The following is an 11,123-nucleotide window of genomic DNA, read 5'->3' on the forward strand; positions in this document are numbered from 1 at the left end:
TATGGAAACACATTGTTGTCATTTTTCAATGATCATAGACACTTAAAATATAAATGTATTATAAACAAGTCTTGTTTGTTTGTTTATTTATTCCTTAAGTCATATGACTTATCAGATAACATAATTACAAGATACAGGATGTAAAGCACAGAATTAATATACATATTAAATGAAATATTTACATATACTTCTTTAAAGAAAGAGAAGTATAGACTTTTTTCTCGCAAGAATGCTATATCGGTATAAAGTGATTAAAAATGTTGATATATTTAAAAGAAAAAAAACTTTCTTTAGCCGTCATGGAAAATTTACCATTTCTTAATACACGAATTGGTAACTGGACATCTGCATCTTTATAACTTACATACTAGTATTTCAGAAAAAATACGTCTATCCATACATCCAGTTTTTTGTTTCTAGCAAATATTCTAAACTGTGTTTGATTGGAAATAATATTTTTTAATGATTATTTTAAAAGAGGAAATAAAATAATCCTCACCTTTTAAGTTAAGGCTCCTGGGTCTGCGTGGACTACCGTCCTTTACTCCGCGGTATTTAAGTTTATCCCCTGAGACATGGATATTAACCCCAGTCATAAGGTCTGGAATGTTTCGAAATACCTTTAAATTTATTACGAGCGGATTGTCAGGTGCTTTTCTTTCAGTATGTATCAAATTTGGATAAAGTAAATTCTTATTACCTGCTTTGTATTCCAGATTCTTGATTTATTTACAGCATACTAGTAAACCAAGGAACCTGATCCCATCTGATGTTTTGCAATCAGTACTGGCGAATTGTAATGCACTGTGCAATTATCATAACTTTTCATTCAACAATTATAGATGCATTTCGCAATTCAAAATTTAACAGGTATCCCATGGTATGAGATTGTCAACGGTATATGGTTATATGGTGGTGATCTGATACCATTTCTTTGAAAATATGGTGCCATCTTTACTTCCAAATTCCGCAGGTCAAGATTTCAGCTCTGTATTAGTTAAACTATGTGAATGAAATCGGGCTCGAAATACCAAAATTAAAACATGAATAATCGGTATGATAAATAACAGATCCTGGTTTGATAACTTTTTTTATGATAAAGTCACTGTATAGGACCTGAGATATTGACGTTTTCCAATTAATTGAATGAGTCCCAAAGCATGAAAGTCTACTGTGTGTTTACGATTCAATAGCGACACGTGGTTTTCGTCGGTTTGCTGCATAATATTTACTTCGTCACAAGAAAAACCTTAGAGATTAATTCTTTTTCACTTTCAAAGGCCAAAATTGAAAGATTATATTCCAAAGACACCGATCCATGTTCACTTTAAATATTGGAGTTGCTTTAGATGATTAATAGTTGCTTCAAATACCGCACAAACGCTTTGATAATTGCATGTACATACAAACTTTTTTGATTATATGAATGGATTAAATAATGATTACGCACCTTGTACTGCTGTCTGAAACTACGTGTAACTACAACTATACACGTATATCACGTGGAAAAAAAATGACAGTGCTTTATCGAACACCTACGACTACGTCTCTTAGAACAATAGTTTACATAGTTTAGGACGATGTATAATAAAGTATAAGTCACATTATCCAAAGATGGGGTATACGATGAGAAACCGATGCGTTTTTTGGTGAAAATGGCGTGGTTGCCGGTGTTGTATAGTAGTTTTTCCCCATAGTAGTTTTTCCCCCCGGAAAACTGGCTATATAGTAGTTTTTCCCCTGGAGAGAAAAGCTTCTACATAGCAGATTTTCCCCCATAGTAGGGTTTCCCCCTAACGTTTTTGGTTTAGATTTTTGAAAATTGTTTATGGAAAGCTGATTAGGCTTTAAATCGATGTTTTGAACAGTGACTGAAGTACGTTACATATATGTACTTGCATACATTAATGAACGAAAAAGTGTTTATTGTCAACTGTATAAACGTAAAGAATTTATCATACAGGCAATTCATCGAACTACTTGGATACTATATTTAAAACTTAAATTATACAACGTACATGAATTATATACTTCAAATACATGTATACACGTGCTATGAATTTAAGGACTTTTTTTCCCTTTTTTAACTCAATTTAATTTTTTATGTGAAACAAAATCTTCTGACATTGTCTTTGTTATAAACATGTGTCAGCCAAAAGATCCATAGTGCACGCTGATAGCGAACGCGCTTATAATGAATATTGACGCTTACAGCAAAGTGATTTTAATTCCCAATGACTTTAAAATATATTGTAATCGTAACAGATATAACGAATTACGGTTATAACAAAGCAAAATCCTTCATCCCTGGCACTTTGTTATAAGCGTGTCTTACCGAACTTTTATGTTGTAAGACGCCATTTTAAATTCAATAAAAAAAACGTGTAAAATAGAAAGGAATAGTTGGTGCCAATTTTATTAGATTTAACTTTAAAGATTTAGCTTTTTTATTGTATTTACAATATATTTCTTCAGTAAACACACTGTCCCCCCCCCCCCACCCCGCCCTTTCATTGTTTTGAAAAAGAAGTCCCAGGTTTGTGGACTAGACTAAGGAAAAGCGAATGTTCCCAAATAATTATTTCAAAGTATAATTATTTCGATAAATCAGCAACTTTTGAAATTTGTATTTATTTAAATGCAACACCATTTACCTGAGCCAGTATAAAGATAAGATAAAGAAATAGTTAATAAAATAACTTTTTAACTTGCATATCTTCATTTGTTTTCTTTTGTAGTAATTCATGATTTTTTTTATAGTGAAATTTTTACGTATTAGGTATCAACCATGGAGAAGTTCATCTCAGATGTAGCTTTGAGGTGAAATAGGCTGTTTTTAGGACTGCAGTACATACGTATATGGATAATTGATTTTAAAGAAGTGTAAACCAAATATTTATGCAAAAAGTTCTTAAGTTTGTTAATTAATACGATTTTGAGCTTCTGGGCCCTTCCTTTCAGACTCCAACCCTTTTTATTCAAATCGTACAAAAGGACCTTTCATTCTGTACGTTCGGTGAAAATGATTTACAAAATATTCTTTGGAAAAAAAATATAAATGAAAACAAATCAAGATTTTGTGGAACTATTTGTTCTAATTTTTTGCGCCGTAGAGAGATCCGATTCTTTGCTCCTTTTAGAGTCCGACAGCCAAATCATGTATCATGAAAAATTCGCATTTGCTTGAGTAATTCTCGAGAACTATTCTGCGCAAAAAGGGGGGGATATCAGTTAAATAAATCATGATTTGAAATGACATCATAGAATATCGGTTGGATATTAAAATATCAAATATCAATCTATCTTTGGCAGAATATTCTGTGAAATCGATTCGATAGATTTGAATTCATGAAATCGAGAGAACAAAGTTTGATTAAAAACTTAAAATAGTGAGGAAACACTTGAATCATTCAAGTCTTCCGTTGAATTTTATAAATATAAAAGAAACAATCCTACGCAAGAGGAATTTTATTTGGAACGTTACATATTTTTTCGTAGAGGATATTCAATGTTGGTGGTTGGATATTGAATTTATTTCACGTCTAGTGGGACAAGATTTTTTTATATTATTTCACAAGTGAAATATAATACAAAAGTTCTGTCCCACTCGTGAAAACAATTTCCTTATCGTAATGGATTGATTTCATAACAAAAAGAAATGTCAGTCTACTTAATTACGTGTCGGTGATAATCAATGTCTTTTCAAATACGCATGTATTGCGAATTATTACAAAGAATGGTCCTCCATAAACTTAACCGGAATGAAAAAAGAGGGAAAATCTACTATATAGTAGGTTTTCCCTGGGGGTAATCTGGCTATAAAAGAGGGGAAATCCCACTATATAGCCATCTTTCCATGGGGGAAAATCTACTATATAGCCATTTTCCCGGGGGGGGGAAAAACTACTATATAGCCATGTTTCCGGGGGGAAAGATGGCTAGGGGGAAAGGCTACTATACAACACCGGCCGGGCACCATTAGTGATCGGACGGTGACTGAGCCGTTTTTGCGAATCGGTGGGGTCATCGGTAGGAAATAATTCGTAGTTAAAATTCAGCGATGTCTCTACCGATGCCTCACATTGCTCCTCATCGGCAACCCATCATTAACACATCTTTCAAGGATCGGCCGATGTTTGGCCGAGCATCGTCCAATATCCGTTGAATCTGAGGTCATCGGGGAGTTTAGTAGTGTTCAACAGATAACGACCGATCATCGGTCGATGTTCGACCAAACATTGGCCCGTAGTCGACCGATGTACGAACTATGTTCACCAATGTATGAGCGATGTAATGTACATCGACCGATTATCCTGGAACATCGTTTTATGATTAGCAATGCATTGCTGGGCCTTTGTAAGTCCGGCCGGCAACCACGCCATTTCTCTCATAAAACGCATTGGTTGCCCATCGTATGCACATCGCTGGGTAATGTGACTGATACTTTTAGGACTACTAGGCCGATGTGGACCGATGTTAGGGCATCGTTAACAACACGGATTACTACCGATTACCACCGGTCTACGGCTACCGGCCGGGAAATGTGACCTAGGCATAAGTTGGAATAAGGCTTCATACAGCAAATTTTGTGAATGTGAGCATAGAAACAAAAGATTAAATTACAGCAATTTAAATATTTCTATCATAAATCTCAAAAAAATTTAAAATTAGTTTCCATGGGACTATTTAAGTTGTCCTTTATTTTCAACGCAAATGAGTACTTGTAGTAGCCCACAATGCATTGCGACACATTTATCTGTGGGAAAAGTAAATCATTTTCCTATGGAATGAATTAAATACTGAGTACATGTAGCAACCCAAGTTATACTTTATAACCTGGGTTGGAGCAGTTTACACTTTTACGCAAACCCAGGTTAAAGCAGTATAACTTGGGTTGCTATTTAACTTATTACTAATAATTTAATTTTCAATAATTTAGTATATAAAACAATTCTCATTTCTCCCTTTAACATCAGGCGGATTGATGCGTTTTTGACATAAGTCATTATGACGTAGGCAAATTGTACAATTTAGATAAAAAAAAATTTATCCAGTCAAACGACGCTTTACAACTAAAATTAAATTATTTGATTATATTTCTAGCTGTGAACCATGTTTTAATGAAAATCCTATCAAACTTCTTGGTTGAGATGCAATTTCATAAATTGCTTACTAACAGACAGAAATACACTCTATGGCAACAGACGCCTTACTATTTCATAAGTTCTTCTGATGCTAAACAAATGTCCTCTTAAATCTTTTACGGCCTAAGCAGCTGTATGCTAATGCATTACTAGTATTTGTTCTTTTTTTTTCTAGAATTCATTAAAATGCTAAATATAGCTTTAACTATTTTTTAATCAATAGATTTTTGCGCATTACTTATATACATTATACTAAATTCGATAAAGTCAGAAAATCACATCCACACATTGCTAAAGTTGTGTCCATTGGTGGGGTCAACCAAAAGGTTTAATTGAAAGAAGCTCATTTCTTCTCGTAATGCTACCATCTACTTTAGATTTAGGTCTATGATGCTACCAAACATTTGGACGTGATCGAAAAAAAATTCCCCTTAGATCTGTGGGTCACCATCTTGAGGCAATCATTATAAAAGTAACATAGATGTTGACAAGATACAATGCCAAAAAACTACACAGGCTATCGTGTGAATTAATGGATCTTCCCCCAGAGATGACGGCCAAGCATCGTCGCAAACCACGGACAAAATGTACGATCCTCTCCCATTCTGTAGGAGAGAGCTATATATACGGACTCCGGACCGTGGCTTGAGTCGATGACGGCCAAGGGACTTAACTTTTGAAAACTTTGGATACAACATACTGGTCCGGACTTACCTTCACTTATTATGTACTGAGGATATCCGGAAAGGGAATCAAATCTTTTAAATGTGCATATTTAAAGATCTACGTGACATTCATTTTCTGTAAAATAAGTAATGTCTGTATTTTTCAAAATACATAAATACATATTTAATAGCAATTTGTTATATTGCGCCTTTAATTTATTTGCTTACATCTCGAAACAGATGAAAAATGGCAAAACACGGTCATTATACTATATATCTTTAAAATTGTAACATTTAATCTTATGATTCGATTTCATGAGATACAAGGACGTTACAGACAAGTATAATAAGTGTAATCTTCTTCTGACTCGACCTGAGCTTGCAATTAATACAAGGTACTATTTACAACAGAGGCGTAGTCACAAACTTAAAAGTGGGGGGGGGGGGCTCAACTCCAGAAATTCTTTGACAAGGAAAAAAAAAAAAAAAAAAGGAATTGAAAGTTCCCCAAAGTCGAAAATCCTATTTCGTGGGGGGGGGGGGGGGGGGGGGGGGGGGGGGGTAGTGGGCATCTTTTTCAAAGACAAGTTACTTTCAATTCCAATTTTCTACCACAATTCTTCGATATAACTATACTTTCTATAGTAAAGGCATCTTTTTCAAAGACAAGTTACTTTCAATTCCAATTTTCTACCACAATTCTTCGATATAACTATACTTTCCTATATTAAAGGTTATGTTGAGGAAAAATAGCTGTGATTTTGTTCTTTATTTAAAAGTGGGGGGCACAGACATATCTTGCCCCCCCCCCCCAGATCTAAAAGTGGGGGGGGGGGCTATTGCCCCCGCTGCCCCCCTGTGACTACGCCTATGTACAATTATAACTACTGTATACAGGGAAATTCCCCCCCCCATTTTATTTTAGTCCCTTTCGCCCAACACTCATTTGGGCTAGTTTAAAACGGGGCGAATTCAAAGAATATAGTCTAATTTCTTAACTAAAACTATGATTGGGCGAATTTAAAATGGGGCAAAATTGCTTGCAAGTGTGAAAGGGCGAAAATAAGACGGGGCGAAAATAACCCTGTATACAGTATTGCTGATTTACTGAGGTACTTGTCGCGGGTTCATTTTTTTTGTATAGTCTTAACACAAGTCGAGGATTTTTTCTTATTGGATAATGAAGATCTGGCTGGACACCCTCCACCGTATTCACAGCCAAGTTCTAAGAGTACTCGGTGTCTAATCCTTATTCAGGATGACTGTACTTCTACTTTCACAATGCCATATATGGCCTCTGCAGCATTTTATATAGAAAAGGACAATACCATCTAAAAAGGGGTAAACAGGCTGCTGGACTATACCATTAGTCCTAGTCATACCAGTGTTTGGAAGTTATAGGCCCATTGACTACTTCATCCTTCTTTACAATATATATATTTGGCAAAAAAGTGAAGCTGTTAGTATTTCCATGTAATGAGTGACAGTACATGTGTATATATGATTTATGGTCATTGAGTTAAACTACACTTTTAATGCTTTTCTTGCTTAACGTGTATCTACAATTTAATAATTTAATAGAGCTTGAAAATAAATCGATGTTAGCTAATTTCCGGTTCATTTTGATCTTTACAGTAAATAACTTTAAAAAGACGCTTTTCGTGAGAGGGAGGAATGCATCTTAACATCTTTGACAAGCAAAGGGAAAAGGGAAAACTAAAGGTCGCCAGACATTGGTACACTACCATACAATACATGTATTTTGTTAGCTGAAATCGCGGACGCCCGGTTCCTACAAGCATTGAAAGCAAACAAACATAGATATTAAATTTATTTTTTAAATAACCCACTCGACAACTGGTTGGTAAAAAAAAAATCTTTGGTAATCAATGCGACAATGATTGCATAGCTGGTGTATCCAGTCCAAAAGGTGACAGTAATATATTCACACGACTTTTTATGACGTCACGTAAAACTCTCACGTAAGCGTGTAACACTTCTTCCGCGGACGGTCTTTTCCGGGGATTGGGGTTCTTGCACCATTTATGAATTTCTTTTAGAGAACGTTTAACCTTAAGTGCAGAATGATCATCTCCCAAAAAGGACAAACACATGTCAAGAATTTTCCAAATTTCAATTTTTTCGTCATACAACGGCATCCTGGAAGCGTCGAACATCCCTGTGTACGGCCACAACTCCTCCGGGGCAGGAAAGTAGCCGGTCACTTGCCCCCAGTCCGTACATTTAATCAGTCGTCTGCTCGTCTCGTTTAAAATAATCGCCTCCATGGAATCTACGTCACTGAGCACTAACCGGAAGTCTTCTGTAAGAAGAAACTGTCCTGTCAATTTATTCAGAGAACGCGCATCACATTGTACATATATTCTCTTGTCGATGCCTGAGTGCAGCACTCTTAAGATGTCCACGTAGCTTATACATAACTTCATTCTGGTTGACAATGTATTGTATTGAGGATACTCCTTAAGTCGCGTTTCTAGGTATCGCGCGTCCAGTAACGGATGGATTTCCGTGACGATGGTGTCGTTACATTGTCCCACTAACTGAAGTAAAACTGAACGCTGTGGGGAGTTTTTCATGAGGTCTATTCCCCTGAAGAAGCCGGGTCTAGCTATGATTCCCCCGATGTCGTGACGCCGTAATTTTTTCACGACCACAGGAAATGAATTCCAACTTGACTGCCAAACCTAAAATAAGTATGAATGACATATCGAATGGCCATGATAAAACGTTTTGTGTGTGCTAACAGAGGATCATTGGTTTAAACTTAAAAAATATAAACATAACAGACAGACTGTCAGATCTTTTGTGTATACACTGTACTTTTGAAGCAGAATGTTTTTAAAAAAATATTCCTCTATGTTTTGAAAATGAATAGAGACGAAAAAGCTTCTGCTGTGGCCTTTAGATGTACATTAAAGTATATATATTTACATCCACTGAATATTTTCTTCTTTATTTCTTAAGAAATCCCATTGCGTTCATCCCTGCATAAACTACATTAGGCATATCACCTGTACAGATTTCTTGATCAGTGGCCGTTCCATCAATGAAACGTACAAAGACGTTCGCATCATTAACACAATAATTGATATTTTTAATCCTACTTAAAATGAAAATTTAAACAGATATAAATATAAACAATAAAATGTCTTTCTTTGTTTGTTATTACTGGAATTAACGGTCGCAGCAATTGCAGAAAAAAAATTACATAACCCGCTTACGCGGGTAATGTATTTTTCTGCAACAGCTGCTTCCATTAATTCCAGTGATAACAAACAAAGAAAGCATTTTATTGTTTAAATAAATAATTTTCAATTAAAAGTATATTTATTCATATTTTGTTTCTGTAAATCTTATTGAACTAGATATAAAAATATTCCACATCTGTTTTTTTTTATGTTTTAAACGAAGAAGGCATTGCTTGCAAACTACCGTATAATTCTTTCTTATTTAAACGTGCTGATTTAAACGTTTCTAAAACTTTTCTTTATTTATGTATAGCACTCTACCTTTTTCATTTGTATACGGGTTTCCTGCCTCGTGAGTGATACAACAGGAAGATTATTTTCTGCTCACGATAAATTTCTAAATCGAAGCAAGTTATTGACAAACATTTTTGTTACAAGGGCATCAGATCAATATACATGTACTTTGCAAATTCTATAATCGAGACAATGTTCTCCATGCATTGCAATAATTAACCTGTCATTAAATCGAATTTTGACTGGTGATTTTAATTTTAAAAAAATTCAGGGCATTATTTTCATACTTAATTTTCCAAAGATTTCTCTAAATAGTGGCATATACCTAGGCAATATAGAAGGTTCTTAACAAGTGAGACCAGTGGCTGAAGGGAAAACTTACTTATTCATGGAATCTGATCCCAAACATGAAATTTTCTGGAGCTACTACATTTTATTGCAAATTAAAACAAAATAAAATGTATGGTTCCGCTTAAAGTTGTTTCAGGTATTCCTCTGCAAAATACAGGTATATTTCTTAAGCGTATTATTTTACCTGACTCGTAATATCAAAATATTTTTGTTATGAAACAAATTACGATAAAGCACTGATCAGTCACTAGAAGCTTCCAAAGTATCCAGAGATTTAACATTTCCTAATTTCCCTTTTTTCATGATTTTATTGATTTATGTAATTGTACCCTTGAAAATACATGTGTATTGCCATAAACATTCCTATAGCAATCTTTGGCGGAAAAGTTTTGATTCGAAAGTTGATGAACTTCAGATAAACCTGGCTAAACCATTAAACTACAACATCCAATTCGTTTAATTTCAATAACTTTTAGATAATTATTCCTGTATATGTATCCAGTACTTTATTCTGCTCATGGCATGGATAAAGTCAGGGATAGGATAGTAAGAGTGAAAAGCCAAGGAATAGTAAAATGTACATTTGGAATAAGAGGGGGCAGCTACGCCTTACGCAAGAGATTTATTGCATGGCCAATAAATTGAATAAAACATTTTGTTATATATCATGGTGTGAAATTGGTTAGTTTATCTTGAATTCTGTCTCGGTCTCAATAATTCTTAAAGCCATAGACCGACTCAATTAAGACAACAATAGATAATTTTAAATCTAATGACTTTACTTAAGTTTAATTTAAGTATGATGGACAGTCTTTTTATTTATTTTTTTTTAGTGCAGACTGAGTACCTCTTTGACGAATCCCTGGTTCCCTATCTCCGAGGAGATGTTCAGTTCCCCGACCTCCTCACACGTTAGCAAAGGGTGACAACTTCTCATTCCGTACAGCCCAAAGTATCCCGGCTTACAGTTCGGTTTACATTTTTCTCTCTCGTCCACCGCGCTCCAAATACAGGTAAAATCCACAGGGTCCTCGTCAGGGGAACGAATTGTCTTTTTCTTGGACAACTGGAGAGCCAGCATGGACGGAATGTTTCTTGATATATAACAGACGGAGAGATACAGAAGGATAGTCCAGAGGAATAAGTAACGAATACAGGGGAGACTTAGTTTATAAACCATTGGAAGCTCACTCCTCTACCGGACTTGTACAGAAACAAAAAGTCAATTTTGAAACCAAACCTACAAAAGGAAACAGAAACTGATTCATTACTTTTTTTTCTCAACCAGAAGTAAAAAAGGACCCCTCCCCGGCATAACCAAAATCTAATACAGCGAAGAATACAACAACATTTTTAATTTTAATAAAACCTATAATTAACAAAAATAAAAGATTACATGAGAAACTTGTACCATTTCAAACCATACTTATATCCTCATCTGCCTTTGGTTTGGAAAGCTC

At 35.0% G+C, this 11,123-nt stretch overlaps 1 protein-coding gene across 1 annotated transcript; it reads right to left on the reverse strand.

Annotated features, from left to right (window-relative positions):
- Positions 1-7,692: 7,692 nt before the first annotated feature.
- LOC134245342 (protein O-mannose kinase-like) lies at positions 7,693-10,914 on the reverse strand. The gene is made up of 2 exons (XM_062727640.1): positions 10,511-10,914; positions 7,693-8,514 (listed from the first exon to the last, which is right to left on the reverse strand). The coding sequence occupies exons 1-2, from the start codon at positions 10,841-10,843 to the stop codon at positions 7,696-7,698; spliced, it is 1,152 nt and encodes a 383-aa protein (XP_062583624.1). The 5' UTR covers positions 10,844-10,914; the 3' UTR covers positions 7,693-7,695.
- Positions 10,915-11,123: the final 209 nt, after the last annotated feature.

This window comes from Saccostrea cucullata, unplaced genomic scaffold (assembly GCF_032062105.1).
Source record: "Saccostrea cucullata isolate Sc308-1 unplaced genomic scaffold, CSIRO_AGI_Scuc_v1 ctg2276, whole genome shotgun sequence".
Lineage (NCBI taxonomy): Eukaryota > Metazoa > Mollusca > Bivalvia > Ostreida > Ostreidae > Saccostrea > Saccostrea cuccullata.

Bases quoted from the DNA above. Each gene is read 5' to 3' on its own strand.
- LOC134245342 (XM_062727640.1), bottom strand. From the start codon at position 10,843: ATGGTTTATAAACTAAGTCTCCCCTGTATTCGTTACTTATTCCTCTGG. The intron at 8,515-10,510 runs GTACTCAGTCTG...TACTTATTTTAG, and splicing joins ACCAGGGATTCGTCAAAGAG to GTTTGGCAGTCAAGTTGGAA.